This window comes from Podarcis erhardii (assembly GCF_964252035.2).
Source record: "Podarcis erhardii genome assembly, chromosome: 15".
Taxonomy (NCBI): Eukaryota; Metazoa; Chordata; class Lepidosauria; order Squamata; family Lacertidae; genus Podarcis; species Podarcis erhardii.
The window spans coordinates 15,516,325-15,541,823 of record NC_138505.1 but is presented as its reverse complement, the minus strand read 5'-3'; the positions used below and the strand labels follow the sequence as shown (position 1 = coordinate 15,541,823).

The window sequence follows — 25,499 nt, the reverse complement described above, 5'->3', positions numbered from 1 at the left end:
TTTTGGGGCATTTGGTGTCTCATGAATAATCAACAGCTCAGGATGAATCATCAGCTCGCAGGGCCACACTTGTGAGCACAGCAAGAAGAACATCGACTCTCTCCTGCTTCCCCCTCTCTATCACACACAGACAGCCACTTCCCACCACAAAAGCTGGCAGGAACTGGAAGGTCTCGGCACAATCTGCCCACTCCCCAAGCACGCGTTAAGCTGAGCAGCCAACTGGTATGAACCAGGAGCAGGGTGGAGCAGGAGAGCCCACCCCCAACCAAAAAAGATAGCCCACCAACATCTCCTTCCCTGTCTCTCTCAAATACACACACGCACACACACACACACACACACACACACACACACCCTGAATATCTGCAAAGGCTGGAAGACCCAGCTGGAAGGCTCAACCACAGTGACTCACCCTCCCTATGCCTCAGTTTCTCCCCTTCCCAAAATGCAAGTGTAGACAGCCTACTGGGTAGGGTTGCTGTGAGGGCGAAGCTTACAGCTCCAGCTCTGACATGGTACTACAGAGGGGAACAGACAGCACCATGGACAGCGCCTGTCTGCAGTGCTGAGAACAGCTCCTCCAGCCTGTTGGGCTGCCTTGCTCAGGGTTCCCTGATCTGTCAGGACCTCTACTTAGCTGGAGGGGCTTTCCTGGCTCAAGACAGAGCTGCAGGCAAGGCCTCCAGCAAGGAAATGAGTCAGGAGATGCTGTCCTCCCCTCTGTAGAAAACCTAGCAGGCACAAAGAGCAGGAAATGTGGGGTCTGGATGAAGAAGCCCCAGCTGGAAGAGGACCCAAAACCTACAGAGCAGCTGCCAAGATGTGCCACCCTACCAGCCCATTCGTGTGTTTATGGTTTTGCTTCCACATACTCTCCAAAGAACCCAAGAAAGAAAATACTTCCTGGAATTTTGCAGAATGTTTGGTGCATGTTATGATTTTTACCTTGCCCACCCCATAACACCCATTTTACAGATGGGGGAACTGAGGTTAAGAGGCTACACCCTGGCTGATTTCCATTCTGAGCCCACTCTATTGTTCTGCACTGAGAGTGAGTTGGTGGAATCTCAAAGCAGCCCATTAAAGAAACACAGAAAAGATGAAGTTCAAAAAAGAAAAGAAAAAAATGCAGCTACAATATGCAGTGAAATTTTAGGCTGGCAAAAGCTTACGAACAGAAGCTGCCTTACACCAGGGTCAATCCATGAGTGTCTGTTTGCTCCTGTTTTGTAGATGCAGTTATCTGTACAGTGGACGCGCGGGTTGCGAACGTCTGTGCACGTGTGGGTAGCGATTCGGGGCTTCTGAGCAAAGCACGATTTTAGCGCTTCTGCGCATGCGAGATTGCCAAAACCTGGAAATAACCTATTCCAGTACTTCCAGGTTTCGGCAGTAACACAAAAAAACACAACCTGAAGCGGCTGTAACCCGAGGTATGACTGTATTTGTTCCCTTTCCTTTGAAACTAATTTTATTTCTAAAGCTCTGTACTGCCCACTCTGTTTGGCAGCAGCAGCTCTCCAGGCTTTCAGACACACAGTAGGTTTTCCTATCATCAGCTATCCAATTCTTCTAACAGAAGTTGCTCATGGAGATTAAACCCAGGGCTATCTGTGTGCAAAACCATTTCCTACCACTGACTTAGGATCCCTCCCCAAAAACCCAACTGAACAGGTGGCCAAGGGCCAAACTCAGACACTGAGTGCGTGCTTAACTCTCCCATTGAAAGGAAGCAGGCCCCAGGAAGGTTTGACTCTGGCTAGATCATGAACACAGGTACCTGATGGATTCCAAAGTTCATCCCAGCCCACTGTTGATAGGTGCTTGAGGAGGCAAGGCAAAAGAGAGACAGCAGAACTCAACTCTCCCTTGAAGTCAATGTTAGAAACTTAGGCATATAAGCTAAGTGCCAAATGGCACCCTAAACCTGGGTTATAGTATCCACCTCTACATAGCTCCATCTTTATTTCAGACATCATGATATATCAATATTTCGCAATGTTTAGCTAGCGATATACAGTGGTACCTCGGGTTACGAACTTAATTCATCCTGGAGAGCCGTTCTTAACCTGAAACTGTTCTTAACCTGAAGCACCACTTTAGCTAATGGGGCCTCCTGTGGCTGCTGCTGTGCCACCACTGCACGATTTCTGTTCTCATCCTTAAGCAAAGTTCTTAACCTGAGGTACTATTTCTGGGTTAGTGGAGTCTGTAACCTGAAGCATCTGTAACCTGAAGCGTTGGTAACCCAAGGTACCACTGTATTGCAATATTGAAAACCAGTTATCGCCCAGTCCTAGTCGCCACAATGGAATGTCTATTCACTAGATGACCCTAGAGTTCCTTCTGTGATCTCAAGTACACTTCTTGACTGTAGCTTACTCTTACAACAATTCACTTTTTCCAGTATGCAAGAAGGAGAGACACACAAGGAGGGAAGGGAAATGGCTTTAACGAGAAACTAAGGCAGAAGCATTCAAACTGTGGTTGCCAACCTGGCACCCAGAAATCTCCACATAGTCGCAGCAACTGGACCACGTAAAGTAAAACATGCCTGGCTAGTTTTGACCACTGCTTGAAGTCCCTACTTGGCAGCCAGACAGAATAATCAATGCAGGGCCCAAAGGTGCTACTACTAGAAACCCTGGTGGGGAAGCAGGCTCTGCTCTCCAGAACACCAAGCTCCAGGCCGCTGGAGCCTTTGCAGCAACTCTAAAGGAGCACCTTGCCTCAAGCCCAGAAGGCAGGGAGCCTGTACAAAGACTGTTGGTGGGAACCTGCTCCAAGGGCCTCAGCTCCATCAGGATAAGTGACCCTGCCAAGGCTGGTGGCTAGGTTGAAACTGCCACAAGAACTCTCTCTGTAAAAATGTTTTAAAATGGTTCTGTGGGATTGGAACAGAGGCTCATCCAGCCCAGAATCCTGCGTCTGATGGTGGTCAGCCTGATGCCTCTGGAAGCTGAGCTGACCGACAGGGAAGAAAAACAAAGGCCTTCCTATGTCTGGCACCTGGGGTTCAGAGGGAGCCTAGGCCCAAACAGGGTGTCTCACCTCTGTCTAAGCAGTCTCAAATGGATCTGCTCCCCCAGAAACTCATGTGGCCCTTCTAAAAGCTGCACCGGCCATCACAGGTTTTCCATTGGAGACAACCCCTCAGTTACCTCCTAAACTTTCCCCTTCTGAAATCCACAAGCTAGACAGAAGTGCTAGTTCATGGGAAATATCTTAGACATGGGGAGCAATATACAGCATTGGACACGGGAAGGTGGCCTAATACTAGCCCCCCACAACCCTTAACTCCCATCCACTCTAATCAGTGTGGCCATCTTTGCTGAGGCTGATAGCTGTAGGCCAAGCTGACCTGGAGGGCGCCATGTTGGAGAAGACTGAGATATAACTAATAAAAATCTCCATCCTTTCAAAGAATTGAATGTAAGACCAAATAAAAGGGTCCCCAAGAGCCCCTCGCCCCTCGCTGTCCTCAAGCCTGATTTCTAACACAGTAGGCTCAGATGTGCTGGGGCAATGAAGCCTCTTCCCATGAACTCATGTGTCTGGGCTCCTTGCTGCAGCCTACTTGGGCCAGTGTTGTGCTTTGCACACTTGACAAGAACACATCAGGGATTAATGCAAGACAAAGGTCAGAGGCAAAACTAATTTTTCTATGCCAGGGCTCAATCCTAGAAGGCGCAAAGAAAAATGAATTATTCACTTTTTTTGCAACAGCAACTCAAAGCGACTTAGACTATTTTAAGGCAAAAAGCAGAGAACCCCCACTAAAGACCCGTCCTCATGTTGCCACCCTATGGACCTCCCATGGAGGGGGCACAAGAATAAGGATCTCAGATGATGATCACAAGTCGGTTCATATGGGGAGAGGTGGTCCTTGAGGTGTTTGGGTCCTGAGGTGCATAAGGCTTTATAGATAAAGACCAGCACTTTGAATTGTGTATGGGAACTAAAACGTGCAAATTCTCCACTCAGTCATGAAGCTGACTTGGTGAACTTAGGCCAGTGATTCTCATAGGATTTGTTGTGAGGATAAAATGCCAAGGTATGGCAGGGCCACTGAAGGATGCCTTCAGTTTCTTGGAGACAGGAAATTGGCCGGATGCAGCAGGCTCCTCTGATGTACTTAAAGGGTAAAGCAATAATAATAATAAATTCACCAGCCAGCTCTTACATATCCAAAATGAAAAGGCACAGAATGTATTTCCAGGAAAATTTGAGCCCTGACCATTCACTTTTCAGAAGTTAAAAAAACTGAAATGGCACTGATAAGCTGGTGGTCTGCAAGATCTTTTGATCTATCCCACTGCCACCCGCCCTTCCCCTTCATGTCAACTTGGAAGAGAAGCCAACAGTCCACACCAACAAGACCTGGCAACTCTTGATTATACCTTGACCTAACATGAAAGCCAATCCGTAGCCCACCACCCACCCGCCCAGTCACATCCTGCAACATCAGTGGCACAAAACAGCTCTCAAACAATGCACAACACAAACACACAGCAATCTGCTTTCCTGCACACACCCAACAAAATACAACACATGTCATGTGCATCATGACAACCTGATGTACCCCAAACTTCGTACATTGTGCCCAACATCAACCACACACCATCACCCACAAAGCAAAATCCGGGGGGGGGGGGAATTCACATTAATGAAACTGCAATTTTGACTGGGATATTCCTAAGCAAGAGGCCACGTCGTGGCACAATTCCCAGTTATTGACAAGCAGGGCCACAAAATCTCAGCAGCTATGTAAGGTTTTTATTATTAAGTTCTGGCCTCCCCCCCCCCCCCCGAAAGCCATTCTTGGCAGGTTCTGCTATCAGTGACTCTAAAGCAGCAAATGTTCCCAGGAAGAGAACATCCCCATGTTTGGAACAGCTGCCTTTGACTTTTCTGTGCTTTTGGAGTTATTTGTAAAGGATTCCAAAATTCTGATGGGAGCCGAAATAATTTGGGAGGAGCGTGGGTGGCGGGGAGAACACAGAGGTATAAAATCCATAGGGGTAGCGGTCTTAAATCTGCTGCACAAAGAGCAACAGGGAGTTTTATGGCTCAATAAGGCAGGCTGTTGTTTTTGTCAAACTACCATCCAAGCATCATGAAATCAAGAGACAACCCCACTCCATCTCTTCAGCATGATAAATTCAGGGCAAACAGGTCTGCACCACATCCCCAGATTCCACCAGCACCAGGTCTAAAAGTTCAAGACCCGGGGCCAGTGGCTGGTGAGGAAGCCTCAAGAGTTGCAAATGTTGCTCGCGGCGCCACAAGGATCCTCAGTTTGGAAAGTTCACCCACATCACAGCCAGTCACTTCCTGCTGCCTGGAATTCCTTTGAAAGGCTGAGGGATGAGACATGGCTTACAGCATGTCAGAAAGTCTGGTCCCCGTTTCCCTGGACCCAGGATCACCTTTTACTATTTAGCCTTCTCATACTATTTAATGTGAACATGAAGCCTCTTGTTCCGAGTGTTTGTGAACAATATGTGAATGCTTATAATACGTGAGCAAAGAACCACACCAAGATGTTTCACATACCTGCACAACACAACCAGCGGCAGAAACGCACTACAGACATGCCCTGCTAAGAACACACACAAAGGCCAGCACCTGAATGAGGCACACAAGTTGCAGGCGACACGCTTAACCTTCTGCTGTGAGCAGGCATGCCAAGTTGGACATGCAACGCCATAACCCCCAGCTGGCACAGGGATCACAGGACTGGATGCTTTATGCCAACGTACGTGGACAACGTCCTCTTTGTAGACCCTCACATGCCATTAGCATGCCAGGCACAAAGAACCCATCCTGGCAAGCCCCTCGGGTGTCCCACAAGCTGCCCAAGGGGGCATCTGGGTGCCCCCACAGGTGACTGAACCTCTCCCCTCCCATGCATACAGAGAGCACTTAAGGCCAAATACCCACAGAGGACCAACATCCAGTTCACCTGCCACCCCATTTGCCTCCCCACAGAAATCCAGCCCCAGGCTTCCTTTGCCACCCTTTAAACACAGAATCCACCCCTGCCCCTACAAGGAGGCCCTTGATGTTCACACCAGAGCTGAGGAGGGATGGGTTATAAACTGGAACCAACCCACAAAAGAGATTAAGAGAAGCTGACCCAGGTGAGTCAACACTAAAGGGGGGGCAACCTTCCCCCCCCAATCGTGTCTTTGTGTATTTGTTGTGAGGGGAGCAACTGAGCACCAATCAGGTTGCTGTGGCGGCCTGGCTATTACATAATGCCAGGGAGGGAGGGGAGAGTTACCTACTTCAGCCCAGGTAGGGAGAGAGAGGAAGCCAAGCACAGCTGCATCCTCCCCTTCAACATACACATTTTAAAATAGATATATAAATATATATATACTGTGCATATATAGAGAGAGAGGGAGAAGTGAGGGAGTTCAAGATTGCTTGGAAACCTTACTCCAGACCTCAGATGCAAAAAGGGGATGGGGAAGAGTGCAAGCTGGACAAACAGCTCAAGTCAAAGGGAAAAGCACTCAGCACATGCCTCTGAACTACCTCTTCCTGCCAGCTGGCATCTGCCTGGACCGTCATATTTCACCTGCACTATCTGGGGCTGAGCTTTGAAGGAAGGTTCTGGGTTGTACCTGGATACAGATCAAGTCCGGCCACCAGGTGAGCAGAGTTGTGTACCCCCTCCCTCCCCCAGCAAGGAGGCCAGAAGGAAGCAGGGGAAGAAACCAAAGCCTTAGCCCGAGCCCGGGAGAGAGAAGGCTTCTGCTCCAATAATCCCCACGCCCTGTCCCAGCAGAAACGGGCCCCTTCGCTGCCTTTCAACCCACCCAGCCCACTTGGAGATGGCTGCCAGATTGCTGGGGGCCGGAGGCCTCCTGGGTCCCAATCCTCGGGCTTGAACCGCTTTTCCCCGACGGAATGAGAAGCAGAGCCCCGGTGAGAGGGCGAGGCGCTCGGCCACCATCGCGGCGAGGGAGGGATGGAACACGCCTTTGGCCACTGATCGCCCGCCCCGTCTGGAAAGCAGATGGGCCCAGGATCGCGCGCGCGGACAGGCCCCTGGGGGCGCCTCCCCGGGTGTCCATCGGCCGCCCCACTTCCCCTGCCCCAACATGGCTGCACCTAGGCTGCGAGCGAACCTCCCCCCGCTTCCCCCGGGGACTTACCGTGCCCGCCGCGGGTGAGGAAGGGCGTGCGGTTGATGGCGATGGGCACGGTGCCGTGCTTGTTGTGGAAGTGGTGCACGTGGTGCGTGGTGCTCAGGCTGGAGGAGACGCGCGCCGCCCCCGCGGGCCCGGCCACGGCCGCCAGCACCAGCAGCAGCGCGGCGCCGGACGCCACCACGTCGGAGCCCCTTCGCGGCCCGGGAGGCGCCATCCGGCCCACCGCCGCCGCCGCCGCCCCGACTAGGGCGCTCCGCTTAAATCCTCGGTGCGGCGGCGGCGGCGGCGGCAGCAGCGGGAGCGGCGTCCATGCCACCCCGCCGACGGTCCCCGCCCGCCCCGACGACAGAGCGGGAGGCAGGGAGGGGTCGGGATCCGGGCGGGGGGCAAACAGCACAAGGAAATTCCGCGGGGCGTGTGGCGGTGGGGGGGGGATGAACCCCCCAAGTCGGCGAAGGGAAACTCCGCGCTCCCACAACGGGGGCGAGGGCGGCTCCAGGCAGCTCCGGCTGTCGGCGGCGGCGAGCAATTCCAGCGGGGAGACGAAGAAGGCCGGGCTGGGCTCCCTCGACGGGGCGGGACGCCCCCTCCTCCCCTGCTCACGGACGCCCCCCCGGCCCGGCAGCCATCAGGAGGTGCAGCGGCGGCATCCCGGCAGGGGCAGCGAAGGGCCGGGGGCCCCCCCGGGAGGAAAAGGAGGAGGAGGAGGAGGCGCCGCTGGCGGGAAAAGAGGCACCATCCAGGGCGGGGGAGGGGGCGAGAGATTTACCGGGGGGAGGGAAAAGAAAGAGGGTGTGTGGGGGGGAACAGGCAGGAGGGAAAGAGGGGCTACGGGTCGGGGGCGGGCATCGTGGCGCGGGGGGTGGAAAAGCGAGGAAAAATGAACCCGGGAAGGAGGGGGGGCGGCTAGGCAGGCGGCAGCGGCAAAACCCAGCAATCCGGGGCGGGAGGGCTGTAATCCTTGCGGGGGGGTCTCCGAGCGACGCCTCAACCGAAGCGATGCGATCCGTCCCTTCCCTGGCTCCAAAAAACACCAAGCCCCCCAAGCCCCCGTTCCTCGGCTCCGCGGCGCGTCTCTGCTGCAGAGCGGAGGGAAGGCTGGGAGGGGGGAGGGAGGGAGGGAGGGAGGGGCGGAGGAAGCGCCCAATCGCCGGCCAGGGAGCCCCCGCCCCGAAAGGGAAACAAATGCGCGCGCGCGCCCCCTCCCTCCTCTCGGCGTGCATATTTCGGCACCGGCGGCCCCCCCCCCCCAGATATAAAGGACGGGGGTGAGAAGGGAGAGAGAGAAAGGAAAAGATCGTCGGCTAGCTGCTCCCTCCCCCTGCAGGCAGGGGCGGCGGCGGCGCCCCCCCCCCGCCAAACCCGCACAAAAACAGCAACACGAGTTCTTCCCTCCACCGCTCCCCACCCTGTCGGCGGCCACCTTTGGAGGCGCCCGACCTCCTCGCCCCAGCGAGTCGAAGCGCTCCGGCAAAGGATAGCGCGCAGGGCGCGCAGCGAGGATGGATCGGAAGGTTCGCACCGGGAAGCGGCGGCTGTAGCGCTGTTAACCCCTTCCCTGTCGGTGGTCGGAAGAGGCGACCCTTCCGCGAATAATTTAGCCCAGATGGTCCTTTAAATGGTATAAGAGGGTGGAGGGGGACCCCCGAGTGGGGAAAAGCTAGGCTGAGCCACGCACGCGACACCCCAGCCCAGAGCTGTCCCCACACACTCTGTGCGGTGGGGGGGGGGGGAAGGCTACCCTGCTAGAGCCCCCATTCCCCCGCCAGGCCATCGCCGGCTTAGAAACTCGCGTGCCCGGCTGCCAAATGTGTCCGGGAATCGTCTCCGTTTCCAAACCAGCCGGAGGGGAAGCTTGGGAGACCCGGAAAGGAGCGGGAGGCGGTATAATTGGTCCCAGGCGCGGAAGAACGAATGCCCCTCCTGACCAAAACCTGCGTGGAAGCTGGTGGCCTGGTGGAGAATCCCTGCCTCCTTGGTCTCAGGCGTGGGGAGGAAGAAGCCACTCTGCACATGCTCATGTAACTCTTGCGTTTGGGAAAGGGCACTCTGCCTAGGATTCCAGCGGGGTTGCACCCTAAAGGAAGGGCTGGGCAGGGGTGAGCTGACTGACAAGTAATCCTTGCTAACCAGAGCAACTCTTGCATCCCTATGGGTGGCTTATTCTGTCTACACACTCCACACCTGGCTTTCACTACCTCTGACCTGCCAAGTGTGGTCACGTAAGGTGGCCTAGCAGGGTCCCTATTAACCTGGTTTTTGTTCCTGCCTAGCACTCGGGGGGACGGGGATGCACGATAGTTGCCAAGACCCTGGCAAACTTCAGCATCTTGTTCTCAGCCAAGTGCCCATTACTGGAAGCCAGCAAGCTGGATAGCTCAGTTGGCTAGAGCATGGTGCTGATAACGCCAAGGTTGCAGGTTTGATCCCTATAATGGACAGCTCCATATTCCTGCATTGCAGAGGGTTGGGCTGGATGATGCTCAGGGTCCCTTCCAACCCTTCTAAGTCAGCCTTCTAAGCAGGTCCTGAGCGCCCGAGCAACACTGACTCTTCCTGGGATTCTGAGCAACATGCATTGAGAGCACAGGCTCCTTCCTTACAGACCCTCTCAGGTGTAAGATTAGCAAAGGGGGTTTCTTGAGAACTCCACCACCCTCTGAAGTTTGCCAGGTGGCAGCCTGTGCAAGGACATTCTCTGGGCACCAGGTTGTGAAATTCCTTCATTGTGTAGTTTTTGTCGTGGACTGAAGATAAACCTCTTATCCGAGGCCCTTGAAATGGATATACCATACTTTTCCGTGTATAATAGTCTTTGTTTTTTTTTTACTTTAAGGTTAAAAATCTGGGGGCGTCTTATACACGGATAGTTCATATGCCAACTTTCTAAATTTGGGGTCCCCAAAAGTAGGGAGCATACATGGGGGCATCTTATACATGGAAAAATACGGTATTTTGGTACTTACTCGACTTTACTGTTTTAAACTACTGTACGCTGGTATGTGATCTGGTGGTAAAGGGTTGGTAAGCAATAAATGACTAACAACAATTGTTGCCAGCAGAGCCCTTGTGCTATATAGGGTGGGAATACACATCTCGGATGAGGCCAGGGAAGAATCCCAGCTCCCACCCACCCAAACTGCTGTTCTTAACTTCAACCCTGCCTGCCTGGAAAATTGCCTCTCCCTGCTTCTGAACCTGTGGGGTCACTCTGTGATGAAGAAAAGACATTTTGCAAATGCCCAGAGGCATTTTTAAAGCACATTTCAGCCTTACACACAAATTGGGCTATGCCTTAGTTCATATTCAGCCCTGCCCACATTAGGGAGAAAGTTCCAGCAACTCCTGGCATGCAGAGAATAGAAAGTCTACAGAGAGGAAAGGAAATCCAGGGCTGGGATGAAAAAGATGGAGCAGGGAAAGAGCAGGGTCAGGGAACAAGAAAAGGGAAGGAAGAAGTGTAATTTCTAGGACTGGGCCCCCTAGAACTTCTTCTAATTGCCTCAACTGTTTCTGGTCAATGAACTTTTGGGAACTGATAAGGGAGGATAAATATGGGGAAATAAATTTAAGAGGAATAGGGACACAGGTGGTGCTGTGGGTTAAACCAGAGCCTAGGACTTGCTGATCAGAAGGTCGGCGGTTCAAATACCCACCACGGGGTGAGCTCCCATTGCTCGGTCCCTGCTCCTGCCAACCTAGCAGTTTGAAAGCACGTCAAAGTGCAAGTAGATAAATAGGTACTGCTCTGGTGGGAAGGTAAACGGCGTTTCTGTGCGCTGCTCTGGTTCGCCAGAAGCGGCTTAGTCACACTGGCTAGTAAAGCGAGATGAGCGCCACAACCCCAGAGTCAGTCATGACTGGACCTAATGGTCAGGGGTCCCTTTTACCACTATGGGAAGTAACAGAACCATTCTATTCTGCCTTGGGCGGACCATACCTGGAATACTGTGTCCAGTTCCGGGTAAAACCATTTAAGAAAGATATTGACAAGTTGGAATGTGTGCAGAGGAGGGCCAAGATGATCAAGGGTCTGGATAGCAAGCCTTATAAGGAACAGTTGAGGGAGCTCAGTATGTCTGGCCTGGGAAAAAAGGAGACTGAGAGGAGATATGACAGTCATATCCTTTCTCCTGCTCTGGAGGGTGGGGCTTGATCCAATGGCTTCAAGTTACAAGAAAGGAGATTCTGACTAAACATCAGGATGAACTTTCCGACAGTAGGAGCTCTTCAACAGTAGAACAGACTCCCTCAGGAGGTGGTGGACTCTACTTCACTGGAAGTTTTTAAGAAGAGGTTGGATGCCCATCTGTCATGGATGCTTTAGTTAAGATTCCTGCATTGAAGGGGGTTGTACTAGATGGCCCTTGGGGTCCCTTCCAACTAATTCTATTACTTCCTTTAGAGATGATTTGGGGTTGGGGTCATGACTGGGGTAATTGAAAGAGAGATGAATGGATCTGGAGCAGAATCTCTTTGGAAATTAACAGAAAAGGGGGAATAAACAAATAAAAGAGGAAATTAACAGAAAAGGGAGAATAAACAAAATAAAAGAGGAGTGATCCAGGGGTGGAGTGATCCGGGGGTGGGGGGGGTGTGCACTGAAAAATTCATCTGTGGATATTTGGATGGGGAATGAGTTGGTGTGCCTACTGTGACATTTACATTCTACATTTGCATCTATACATATAAATTAGCATAAGCAAATTTTAGCCTATGAGCCCAATGCGTTGAATCTTTTAACTATCTAACAAGGCCTCTGTAGGGGAGGTCTGTCATATGGCACCACCACCATTCTATTCTGGCACTGATTTGATTTTTGCACCAGAAATGATGTACCTGAAGCCACTAAACTGCAAAACCGTTGCACCTCTGAGCTCAGAAGGGGCAATGCTTGTTTTGCTGTTATGTCTCTCATGCACACCTGCCAGGCCTTGCATGAATACAGAGCATTCACCCCACAACCCATGGCTGGCACAACTGGGTGTGGGAAGGCTGGAAGTTGCAATTGGCAGCCTTTATCTGCCGAGACACCTCTGACCCACCTCAAAGGGCCACCCTCTGCAGTAGGACTGAATCTGAAAAATTACTGGTGTGCTCTTGCCTCTGTTTGCTTCTGTAGGCAGGGGGAGAGGCTTGGGAAAGCCCCCTGGAGCAGCAGTCACAGCTTGGTGGATCTGCTCAGGTCCTGGGAGCGAAGCCATTGCTGTGACTGGCCATTGTACCAACCCAAACAGATCTGCACAAAAGAGGCTCTTTCGCCTCCAGGTTTGCTTGCTTTACTGCAAAGGACCTGAAGTTCAGATGAAGTGGGTCTTGGATTTCCCAGGGAGTGGCAGGTAGGTGCAGCCATTTCCCCTGCTCAGAGCCACCTGTGGGGCCTTCCCAGGAGTAACCCTCATCTCTTTTCACAGCCTAGCCTTGGGATTTCTGCCCCCTTTGCATTCAGCAAAATTCAGAAGTGGAGGGGGGCTGGAGAAAGGGATGCCTGGCAGTTCTGGGATGGGCATTCTCCCTAATGGATCTGCCTCTGAGCTCACTTTCCCTTGGGGCTGTAAATCTCCCTCCATGAGCTCATACAGTATGATGTCATTGGCACAATTGTGCAGGGAAGGGAGCCAAAGGGAGAGAGGGTCTCAATATGAGGGTCGTGGCCATAAAGCACCATTTCCCATCCTGCCCTACACGCCAGAATGCTGAACAAGTCCTGTATGTCTCGGAGCACATGCAAAACCTCTCATCGCTGCTAGCCGGAGCTTGTTCTCCAGAACTTAGGGATCAGAGGTCAAGCTTTTCAGACCTGGCAGCAAAAGCCTTTCAGCTTAAGCACCTCCTTCATTTCTTCCTTCTGAGAACTAAGAGCCCAAGTCAGGATCCCTTGGTTCTTGGCAGTTTGAGGAATGAATCAGGATTTGGAAGGGGGGAGGTGGGGGCGGGGGCTCTTTCCTATCTCTCCCTGATGCCTTCCTCTCTCCCAAGCACACACTCACCCCCCAGTACCATGCAATGTTTGGAAGATGCAGCACCAAAGCCTGGATTGCAACCTGTTTGTGAGCTATAAATACAAGCGGGTGGGAGACGGATGGAATGACAGACTGGGTGGGTGTCTGTGTGGGGGTGAGGAAGGAGCTAAAGTGGAAACCAGCTAAAAGGAGAATACCACCTCCTAGCAGCAGCCAAAGCTCAGGCGGCAATGGCAAAGAGGACTAATTTTGGCACAGGCCTCTTTTCTGCCAAAGATCTCTGGGCAGGTGTGTGTGGCGGGGGGTCCTAACACATCACCATTTGCGAGCCCTTGCCCATGGGTGGATCTCCTGGGGAGGGTGTGTGCGCCATAGTTCTGAGCATAGGTATTGCAGTCAGGTTTAGGTACCTCCACCAATTATTTTTTTAAACCCCAAAAATAGATGATAGAAAAGACCTTTCTCTGCCTGAGACCCTCCCTGGAGAGCAGATGTCAGCCAGAGCACGCAACGCTGGTCTAGACTGCAGCACAAAACCATTTTTCTGTTCCTGCCACATTTTGTTGGGGACCACAGGCCAGTGGTGGGCAGTTTGTCCCCTTTTCTTTCCCCACTCCCTCCTTTCCCTCCTAAGCACTCATACAAACTACCCCCCTGAGCCACTGGATGCTTCTCCTCCTGCACAGATGAACAAAGAATTTGAGCTAGTTGGAAGCAGCTTCTCATATTCCAGGTTACTGATCAGTGTGGAAAGGTTGTGCTCCTGGGCACGTGGAAGAGGACCCATATGAGCTGACCTCCAACCCCTTCATGCAAATCCCCGAGTGCTTCTTGCCCATCTCTCCTTCATTTGAGCAGTTCAGGTTGCTTTCCTCCCTTTTCCACCTCACTCCTCCAAATCTCTCTTTGTGTATGTGGGGTTGGGAGTGGATCTCTACTAGTTTAGGAATATGTTACAACTGCCCTTGATGAGACTCAACTACCCTTCATGAACAGGTCACTCACTGTCTCCTGGCTTCAGTTCTACTGTCTGCAAAACTGGGTAGGATCACCTTTTCTCTCTTGGTGTGGTTGCAAAACCATCAAAACACTCTGCACATGTGAAAGGCTAAGGCCCCTGTCCTCAAACTACACTTAAAGAGGTACAATACCACTTTAAACAGTCATGGCTTCCCTTAAAGGTTCCTAGGAAATGTAGATTGTTACGGGTGCTGAGAATTGCTAGGAGACCCCTGCTCCCCTTCCAGAGTGGTTTAATAATGCATTCCTCTTCTCGGGGAATTCTGGGAATTGTAGTCCTGTGAGGGGAATAGGGGTCTCTTGGCAATCTGTTCTGCCTCCATGGACCATGGAGGATATACTCTGCCCCTGTGGTCAGAGGCAGCAATGCTTCCGAATGCCAGTTGCTGGAGGGGAGAATGTGCTTGTGCCCGGATCCTGTTTGTAGGTTTCCCATAGTGGGCATCTGGTCGGCCATCTGGTCGGCAAGAACAGGATGATGGGCTAGATGGGCCCCTCTGGCCTGGACCAGCCTCAGGTCACTTCTTCTAATATTCTTCTATTCTAATAGCCCTGTGCGAATGCAGGAGCTGCTGTTTGTAGGAGCACCAAAACACAGGAGTGTGAGTTACTCCCTGATGAAGTAGCTCCTCCTCCCTGCACTGCCTGCCTGTGACTGGGTTTGTTTTTACCCCTGGCTGCTCAAAGAGCTCAGAGGCAGGTCACTTTCAGGCTTGGGCAGGGAGTCTTCTTTGTTTTTTAATAGAACCCCCAGATCCACCAAAAGTAGCCAGGTGTGAGATAATGTCTTGGGAATGGGAATACTTACAAATTCCACATGGTTGGGCTGGGCACAGCTCAACTAAGCATTTCTTCCCAGCACCACAACTGAGTTCACAATGCTTCAAGACAAAAACCCATTCCTAATCACTACCACCCAGTTTTGCTTCAGCAGCCTGATTTTTGTGGGGTGTTTTCGTTAAACAATTGAGAGTCAGAAGCTGCCTTATGCAGAGTCTCAGAACGATGGTCCATCTAGCTCAATATTGATTACACTGACAGGCAGCAGCTCTGCAAGGTTTCAGATAGGGGATATTCCCAGTCCTACCTGGAGAGTCCAGTGCAGACTAAACCTGGGTGCTTCACCCATAAGCTATGGCTCTTCTACTACTCCATGCAAAAAAAAAAAGAAAGAAAAAGAAAAGATAATTCAGACATCTGCCTTCTCCCATAGTTGATCTAGATCTCTCTGAAATGTGTTCAGCAGTATATGAGGACAAGGTGGAAGAAGTTGTGGGGGGCATTGAAAAAGGTGATGGGAAGTGTTTGGGCAGAGTTCTTTGGGGGAAATGGCTGCGCAGGGAGAAGAGGCCACATCTCAAAACCTCTGCTGTGCTGTTGTGGAAGAGGAGGAGGAAGGCAACTACAACAGAAGGGGGTGAAAGGGTTTTGTTTTTTTTAATGCAGAGCTGTAATTAGAAGAACAGAGTTGCCAACAAGCAGGGGGGCGGGGGGTGAAACGACCAAAACACTCAGCCTCGCCCGTTCCTTGAACAGTTGAACAGCAGAGATCAGCAAGCAAAGCTTCTCACCATATGGAGATCAGCAAGCGATTAGCCACTAACATCTGATGCGTGGCATGGCTGTGGTGGCTTCTAACAGTTAACAACCCTGGCTGAGAACGCACCTGCCCTCAACCCCATCCAGCCTCTCCACAGACCCACTAACTGGGGCACACAGGCCTCCTGCCCCCGCCCCACCGGCCTGACCCACAGCTAGAGGCCTTCTGCAGAGATGGAGAAGGTTTAGATGCCAGGGGCTGCCCTTTGGCTAAAACAAAGACGTCCAGCCCCTTATTGTGATTCAACACTCACCCCCCCCCCCCCGCCTCCAGGCTCAGTTTGAACTACAAAAGGATTGTCCTGAATGGGAGGGCTTGGCCCTGGATCAAGAATAATCATAATAGAGGCATTCTGAGCATGTGAAGTGTGCATCTACACAGACAACCCTCCCCACAGCACTGAGGAACGGGTGGAGGGCAGGCCATCCAAGCAGGTCTAAAACAACCTATGGCCCAGTGCAATTAACAAGGTGAGGGTGGGGAACCTCCAACTTGCACCCCAGCCTCATGTCTGGAAAGGGCAAAGCAGGCCCACAGCAGAATCCAAGGAGCCCTTTCAGAAGAGACTCTCTCTCGCCATCTCACTTTTGCTGTGATCCTCTGAAGAACCGAAAGGAGAGGGAGGAAGGGAGAAGCAACAGACAAAAGCCTCACAGGGAAGTTCAAGTGCCCAGGCAAGAGAGTCCCAGAAGGCAGAGGGCCCTGCCTTAGCCAGCAGGGGGGAGCTCTGGAACAGGGGTGGTGGGAATGGAAAGGACAGGCGCCACCCTGGCAACGGAACCAGGGCCAGGAGGTGGGTGTCAGATGTCAGCCCCCCACCCCACTGCACTGTTCTGCCACTAAGAGATGGAAGAGGAGCCTTGGCTAGCAGGCAGGGCATCTGGGTTGCCTCCCTATCAGTGCTGTGTTCAAGATATGAAGTACTGACAGTGCTCTGGAAGATGTGCAGAGTTCTTTCCCCTCACCACTGAAATATAATTACAGGGGGAAGAGGAGGGGGTTTACTTTGTTCATGTTTAGAACCTAAGTTTTTGGTTTTTTAGTGTCAAGACTTAACATCCAGCACACGCAAATTATTGACAAGATGCCAGAGTTTTCTTGAGCATATGCAGAGTGCCTTTCCTTTGCTGCCACTAAGGTGCGGAACTGCCTCTCAAATCTGGGTCATCTTCTCTCCAGGTCATGGGGCATGACTTGTGCCCTAGAAACTTCATTCCATAGATTAAGCCCTGGCCGCCCCCCAGCTTTGAGAGGGGAGTGGGGGACAACATACCCAGGAGGGCAGGAGGTGGCAATGATGCCAGGAGTGCCCTTCCCTGGCTATGGCAAAACTGTCTTCCTCCGACTCCTTTGCCACTCAGACAAATCTTTCCAGTTTATTAGGCTCGTGAAAGCTTTCTATGGACGTGGCTGCATCCGTTTATTGGGGGGGGGGGCGAAGAAGCAGCTACATGAAGTGACATTTCATTAGAATACAAACCAGGGTGAGGAGCCCTCAAGCCAGTGCCCCCCCTCCCCCAGACGCCCATATCAGCCAAGAAAACCCAGTGCTTAATGAAATTCTAATATCCCCTAATGGGTTCCTAATCTCCAACCCCAGTGCCCCCCCTTCCATGTCCCATCCCTGCGCCTGACATTTCTCTGGCCTGGCGTGGGAAGATAATAGAGAGACGGAGCTGGGTAGGCGGATGGCAGCGGTGATGGGGCGTGTGTGCGTTTGTGAGCATCCAAGTGTGGGCACCACGCTGCTCTTGCCCAGAGTCTGGGGCTGGCTGCGGGGCCCTGCCAAGACTGGGGTTGCCCAGCTGCCAGAATTCTGTCTCCAGGGAAACCTGCACGGAGGCTGGTTCTCGCCATGTCACTCCGCGCATGGGCAGGTGCTCTTTTTTTTCCCTTCCCCGCCCAAACCGCATTGTGCAAATCGGGAATTGGCCCGTGTGCCACTCAGGCAGACAAGCATCATGGGTTGGCCCCCAATGAGGACCAGTCAGTTAGTTTTGGGGACTTGCTCGCTCATGCAGGATTGAAAGTGGGGAGAACGATACTGCTGCTGCTGCTACTGCTGCCACCCTGGGGGGTCCCTTCCTCCCATGTCTTTGGTCTTGGATGCACCAAGATTGCAAACCGTGTCCAGGTGCCATGTGTGCACCCTACTGCCGCCGCCTCCAAAGGCAGCACCCGCAATTTTGTCAGCGGGGATCTGCAAAGAGACTTTCACACCAGCACCTCCGCAGGGAGACTCACTCCACCAGCCGCACTCCTGTGCCACACAGAAGGAGGGTGAGAGCAACACCTCACCCACAGACTGTGCAGAGTGCCAGGCAGAGCTGAGAGCAGGCCGCTGTCGAGGGAGGAGGGACACCCGAAGGGTCCAGTGATGGGGGGAAGGACACACAAGGGGATATAGAAGGAGTCATAACTACTGGGATCTGTCATTGTCTGAAGGAGCTGGTAGGGGGTAAAGCTGCTCTCCCCCCTCCCCCCCACAAAATCTGCAAAGCCCCCTCCCCTCTTGCTTTCTCCCTGCATGTGGCCAGCATATAAAGCGAGCAGCCAAAGCCATTCAGCGGGTACCAGCTGCTTCCTGCCAGATGTTATCACAGCCCACTCCGGTGCCCATCTTGAGCCCTGCGTTCTGCTGGGGCAAGAGGAGGCAGGGGGCGGACACACACACCTGCCGTGTGGCTCTATGAATCGAGTACTGAGCTTGGATCAGTTCCCCACCTGTAAAACAGGAGCAGTGGCTGTGTCATCCAGAAGGTGAGCACAGTGGAAATGTAAAGAAGGTGAGTCACGTTTTTTTCCCTGCAAGTGTACATGCAAATTGCTATCTGTCCTAACTAACTGAGAACTAGAATCAACGCTCTTTCACCCACAGAACTTGTTGCAGGAGGGAAAATGTAGGCCAGAGGCTTTGACATCCAGAGGGGGCTCCTTCACACTTCCGTTTGCCCCACTGCTTTCCCTCAGAAAAACCCGCGGTTTAATGCTGAATCGTAACAAAGGGCAATCGGGTTTTCTGCAGATTGCCATTTGTTCCGATTCAGTCCTAAAAAGTGGGGTTTGCTGGGGGAAAGCAGTGGGGTGAAAGGAAGTGTCGACAAGCCCCCTCCCTAGACTCTCCCGGATGTCAAGGCTTGTGGCCTACATTTTCCCTCTTGGAACCAGTTCTGCGGGTGAAAGAACATCAGGGCAAAGGCAAAACGGCTCAGACAATTGCCTAGAAAGTACAGGATAAGAGGCAAACATAAACACCAGGAAGATCCAACAGTGAGGAAATATTGGTTAAAACAGTGGCAATAAAACACCATCTTACACTGCAACTGTGTGCCTCAGACTAAAGCCTTCTGGGGTTTTTTTATTTTATTTTGTTATCTTGCCTCAAAGAGGGCATCACAGAGCAGGAGAAGATCCAAAAACTAGGGCAACTCAGTGTGGGGCAGGAGGTGCCCAAGGTTCCCTCAAGAGAACAAGCAGAAGGGGGCCCCAAAGGCAGCAAGGCTGGCTTGGCACCTTTTGAAATAAGTGAAGAAATAAAGTCATCATCGCCTAAAAAAACCCCTTCCCACATAAGATAGTAAGTCCAGAGTCCAAAATGACCTAAGAGCACCACCCTTAAGGTAACTGAGCACAACTGAATGGGAGAGGAATGACGCAAGAGGTTTTCTGGAGTATGGACAGCATACAGTGGTACCTCGGGTTAAGGACTTAATTCATTCCGGAGGTCCACTCTTAACCTGAAACTGTTCTTAACCTGAAGCACCACTTTAGCTAATGGGGCCTCCTGCTGCTGCCGTGCCACCGGAGAACAATTTCTGTTCTCATCCTGTAGCAAAGTTCTTAGCCCGAGGTAATATTTCTGGGTTAGCGGAGTCTGTAAGCTGAAGCGTATATAACCTGAAGGGTATGTAACCTGAGGTACCACTGTATTTTCTTTTTCTCCAAACACTAGAACTGGGGGTTAATTGGCTAAGCAGGTTTGGTGGTCAGTTTAGGGGAGAAATAATGAAGTATTTCATGTGGCATGTGACTTGACTTGGGGACTTGAAGTGGGTTTGGACTACTAACTCAAATGGTTAAAAACAGTCCATTGGGCACAGCAGCTGCTTGGTTTGCAGAAGCCCTCATTCCACCCACAATCCCCAGCAGCATCTCTCAGAAGTGCTGGAGGTTTCCTATCTGAAACCCTGGAGAGCCAGGCCCAAGGATTGAGCCGGCTTGCTTGTAACGTAAACTACAAGCAAGATGGGTCCCATTTGACTACCGGCTGTCAGTAAGAGAGTGCTGGGGTAGATGGATCTGTGGCTTGACCCAACACAGGGACTCTTATGCACTGTTGAAATGTTTGCCCCGTGACCTCTGCAGACTCCCACCCCCCACATGCCCCCAGCAGAAAGACTAGATGGCGCCTGCAGTAGGCGTTGATCCATTTGGGCAGATGGGGTACTGTCCCACTAACCTCAGCCTGCCTGGTAGAGCATGAGACTCTTAATCTCAGGGTTGTGTGTTCGAACCCCACATTGGACAAAACAGATTCCTGCATTGCAGGAGGTCGGACATGGTCTCTTCCAACTCTACAATTCTATGAGCCACTTCAGGGGGGTGGCACTGCCTTCCTCCTCCATGCCACCTTTTTAGAGTTCAAAGTGGGGCAGCTAGAAGGAGTTGGCTCCGCCTTTCATTGGCTCTGGCCCCACCACCTGTTTGGGCTCCCTGCCTTTTCCACATAAGCATCTGTCACCACTGGGTGCTGGGTTCAAGGAATGTCACCCTTCCTTTTGCCATGGCGCCCACAAGATCTTTGTGTTTCCGCTCACGCGATCAAACTGGGGGCAACGTCCTCATCCCGGCTACCCAGCCTTCAAGACGGCTTATTTTGAGAATGTGTCCTTGCGGACGACTGGGTGGTCTTTGTCTGGCTTGTGCAGTGATGGTTAAGGGGAGGGCAGAGCTGGACTTCCCCTTGTACCTGCATCCTCGACGCAACACACAGAGGAATGCAAGGAAGGTGAGCGTAATTAAGGGTGACACCTTTACTATTTCGCTTTGTTTTCCATCTTCCAGCTCCCGTACACAATTTCATTATGCCAACATAATTTTAATTTTATGTCAGATTTTAATATTGCCTGCAAAATGTTTTTCCCCTTACCCCCCCCCCCCCAATTCTCTCTGCTTCCTTGCTTGCTTTCAGACCCCACCCCCTGCCTGCTTTTCTGCTGGAATCTGCCAGGCCAGGCAAAGGCCTTAATAACAGCCTCAAGACACTTTAATTTGCAGCTTTTAAAAGCCATGTCATCTCTCCTTTAATTTTAGCACCAGGGGTTGCAAATCAACTACTCTGTCCTGCCTGATTCCCACCCACAGTCTCAGCCCCCTCCCCCCACCCACATAAGCAGAGGCACGCACGCACGCGCACACACACACTCCCCCAACCCCAGGCCCCTTTGCAGAACGAGCTCCATGTGCCCCAAATCTAGAGAACTTTCCATCTTGCAAGCCACACCTTTTTCAATCTCAGGGCCACACTCTCTCATAGGCAACCTTCTGGGGGGCACATGGTAAAGTGGAACCATAGGTAAAAGTGGGTGGAGCAAGAGACTCTTTGCTTTGTCCATTCCAGCCATGCAAAAATCAAGTTTCTTCACACACACACCCTCTTTGTCCTTCCTCCACCCAGGGAAGCAAGCTGCATTATCACAGTTCAAGGACACCAGTCGGGCAGGCAAAAGCACTGGAGGATGGGGCAGAGCAGGGTGTCCGGCTTGGAGGAGTCCTGAGAGCCAGACTGAGAGGGCTTCAGCGCCTCAATGTAGTTGCTGGACACCAGCAGGTTCCCCACCCCTGAATTATATTCCCACCCCATAAAATTAAAACTCAGTCGTGCAATCTGGTAACACTGAGGCTCAACCCTGGAACCTGACAAAGGAAAGTTCCTCTGAGCATGTACCGAGTGCCTGTATGAGATAAAAGGGTTCATCTATGAGGCTTCCTCCCTTTCGAAACAAACCACAAACACATTGTTCGTGCAGGTTGCGTTGGCACCCACCTCTCCCTGAATCAGAGAAAAGCCTGGTTCATTAAGTGGGCTGTGATTGCTATGCAGAGAGCCTTCCAACCTGCCTTGATTATTCAGGCTGAAGGGGTGTCAGAAGGTTTCCCCTGAAGTGAGTCACACCCAGCGCTGCACGGGGGCGGGGCAGGGAAGGTGAGCCTAGTGGGCTGAGAGGCACGTTCTGGAAGGGGGGGAGCACCCCAAAGAACCCTGAGGTTGCTTGCCTTTGATCCTGCCTTTGGCCCAGCCCTGCTAGGCTGGCTGCTACACACACACACACACACACACACACACACACACACACACACTTGTCATTCCTCCAGACTGACAAGGACACTGGAGGTCTCCAGTGCAATGTTTCTGTTCAAAAGGGAACGGGTTTCTGCAAAAGCCACCCTTTGCTTTTCACACAAGAGCACCATAGATTCATGAGAAAGGAGCCAGAGAAAAGAGCCCCATTTTCAAATGCCAAGGGCAGGCTGGAAAGGTTGCCGGTAAACAAAGAGGAGGGGATGTGCAGTGCATGTTTAGGTAGAAAGGGGGGCGCAGTGTGCACACACGCGCACACACACACACACACCAGGCCTCTTTGGAAAGGAGGGAGACCATCATGCACCCTAGAGATGGGAGCCGCCCCCTGCATGCTGCAGCCGCCCTGCTCACAGCAGTCTCTACCCACTCGGACGCCCTGCAGGGACCTGCTCCTGCTCCGGCCTCAGCTAATGGCTCTGAAGCACAAGGCAGGCGCATCACTGATGCTGAAGTTGTGCTCTTCGGGTGCCCCCTTTTACTGAGGGGCCAGAACCCTGCCTGGCCTCTCTAATCAGAAGACCATTAACAATCTGACTAATGGGAGGAAGAAGCCACCCCCCCATGTCCTAATTGGCCTGGACACACAACCTCACAAGACCAAACACGCACACACACGTTCTTCCACTTCCCATCAACCTTTTTAATCAGGGCTTTGGAGAACATATTCTCTCATGTGCCTCAGCCAAGTGTTGAATCCTCCTCCTCCAAATTGGATAGCTCAGTTGATTAGAGCGTGGTGCTGATAATGCCAAGGTTGCAGGTTCGATCCCCACACAGGACTGCTGCATACTCCTGTGTTGCAGGGATTTGGGCTAGATGATCCTCAGGGTCCCTTCCAACTCTACAATTCTATCATTCTATGACTGGGAGTGGGCTGAGAGTGAGAAAGGAAGTCACATTTGCACTAAGGTAGCCATTTGCACATCGTCCTCAAAGAAGGGAGATGCATCATCAGCAGAAATATCTAGCTTGCACCACAGAGGTGCGGGAGGAGAGGCCTTGGTGCCCCGTCTGCTCAGTCTGCTGCTACCCTGGTGCTCACAGGCAATTTCAAGCCCCCCTCCCCGCCTCCCATCTCAGGGTTGTCTTTCAACCAGACTTGGACTGGACAGTCCTTCAAACAGAGGGCTGCCCTCTGTAAAGCAGGGCGCTTGGCCACCCTGGCAAGTGGGGAAGCTCATCCTGAAATCACCAACCACAAAGGGTGCTGGGAGGTCTTGAGCCAGTCATTCTCACATACACTTTCTCTCTGCATCTTACCTACCTCACAGGGCCATGGAGAGGATGAAATGGCTCAAGTCCCCACTAAGCCACTCCTTCTCTTTCTGCCTACCCTACCTCACAGGGTCGTTGTGAATATGTAATAGGGAAAAAGAGAGCCCTGTATGCTGCCTTGAGCTCCTAGGAGGAAAAGTGGACTAGAGGTGTAATACATGGCAATCGAACAAAACTAACACCATGCACTTTAATATTTACCACAAGGGTGACCAACTCCCAGCTTGGGGGGCTGATGGTCTGGTCCCCCAAGCCAATTTTTCTCCTCACATGCGCCCTCCAAAACAAAAAACCTAGAGCAATACTGAGATCATAGGGGATTGATAGAGAGGTCGAAGCCACCGCCCCCAAACCCAGGGTCCTACGGGGTGGTGGTGGTGCAAATTGCGCTGCCTTCCCCCAAGGCCATCACGTCAATCATTTGATGATTAGGGTGGGCATGCCTGTGTGAGAGAGTGTAGGGAAACCACAGTCACTGCTGCCCCCTGAAGATTGGCCAAAGCTGGGTGCTGCGCTCAGGTCAAGTAACAAGAGCCACCCCCCAACTGACAGCCATGTTCCTATTTAGAACAATCTTGCCCAACTTTGCTGGGACAGAATTCAGCTTTTTAGCTAGGCTTTGACAGATGGCCAGGCACAAGGGGCTGGGGAAGCAGTTCAGGGACTGGAGGAGACTGGGATGTTCTTTGAAGCAAATGAGGCATCTAGACTGGGGGGACTCAGAGAGGCTGACCAGGGCTGGCTGCAACCATTGGCATGTTTGGGGCCGGGACGGGGAGAATGCATTCTGCACATGGCCAGAGGCACACCCTTGTCCTGTTCTAGGCCATAAAACATGTTGCAGACACTGGGCACCACTGCCTCCAGTTAAATCCTGCTTTTCACAATCTGAAGCCTAGTGGGAGAAGCCCAGGTTGGAGACATGAACCACCTCTGGGGTGCCATTGGAGAAGGGAAGGACGCTGGGACGATAATGACTGATTCACAGCCAGCCAAGAAAGGAGGAGGAGGAGAGGCTTCTGCTGCAAGCAGGCAGTCTGCAAATAGTCTCCCTTAACTTGTGAACAGAGTTTCTTGCCGCGTTGGGCCGTATTTCTTAGCTCGCTGTGTAAATCTACCAGCCCTGGCTATTTATGGCCTCCCTTCTGATTTATAATAAGACTGGCCTTCATGTTGCGACAGCCAGGAGCTTAGCAAACAAACGGAAGCAGGAAGAGGAAAGAAGTGTGTGTGCGTGCTGCTGGACACCGGTGCCAGGTTTGGAAAGAAATGGCTCTTCTGATATCAGGGTGCCCAGGTGCCCTGCTTTAGAAAGGGCAGTCCTCGCTCGGCCCAAGTCTGGTTTAAAGAGAAATAACCTTATGAAATGGGGGGTGGGAGCTTGAATGCCTATCAGTGGTGAGCACCACCTGTACAGCCAGGGTAGGCACACAGCTCACCTGGCCGTTGTCTGCCCCATTGTGATGAGATGGATTCATCTTTCTGTTTCAAATACAGCAATCATTCCTGTATTTGCATCCTGGTTCAGTTCGGGGGGGGGGGGGGCAGATGTGGCCCTCTGGGCCTCCCCCCCACCCAACGTTCCTCAAGTGCCTTTTTCGTGGATAGAATGATGTTCTGAAACTGAGACAAGTCCTTTGACCAGAGGGGTGTGTGCATGCCAGAAATGGGCAGGGTCAGGGCAGCTTCCTGGCTCTCTGGCTCATCAGTACAGCATTGTCACCCTGCATGTGCTCAGAGGCACTTCAGATGACCCCCCCCTGGTGTTGTAACCAGGAAAAAGTATTCTGGACGCTCACTATCCAGCTACAGGGCCCTGAACCCATCACAGCAACTTCTTTAAATACAGGGCAACAGTGTTTGTGGTGGTGGTGGGGGAGGAGAATGACCCTTGTCCCCTTCCTCTCTGGCACGCTTCAGGGGACTGGCTTAATAGAGCCTTGTTAGAGACTCCTTGGACCTCGTTAGCCAGCCCCTTGCCTCATTAAAATGGATTGGGCTGTCAGCCCCAATATGCAAGTGGTTTCATCAACTGCAGGACGCAGAGGTGGTGGGTGGGGGGAAGGAGGGCTCAGTGGGGAGGGGGAACAGAAACACGCACCCAAGGGACT

The 25,499-nt window shown here is 52.3% G+C and overlaps 1 protein-coding gene across 27 annotated transcripts in view; it reads right to left on the bottom strand.

Annotated features, from left to right (window-relative positions):
• Nucleotides 1–25,499, bottom strand: part of NRXN2 (neurexin 2) — a 303,692-nt gene that overhangs the window by 122,950 nt on the left and 155,243 nt on the right. For 3 of the 27 annotated variants that reach the window (XM_081842393.1, XM_081842394.1, XM_081842395.1), the window contains exon 1: nucleotides 7,170–7,395. The exons of the other annotated variants lie outside the window; for them this stretch is intronic. In XM_081842393.1, coding sequence (XP_081698519.1) covers nucleotides 7,170–7,380 — 211 coding nt within the window. In that variant the 5' untranslated portion in view covers nucleotides 7,381–7,395. Of the gene's footprint in view, nucleotides 1–7,169; nucleotides 7,396–25,499 lie in introns of those variants that run through there. 27 annotated transcript variants of the gene reach the window in all.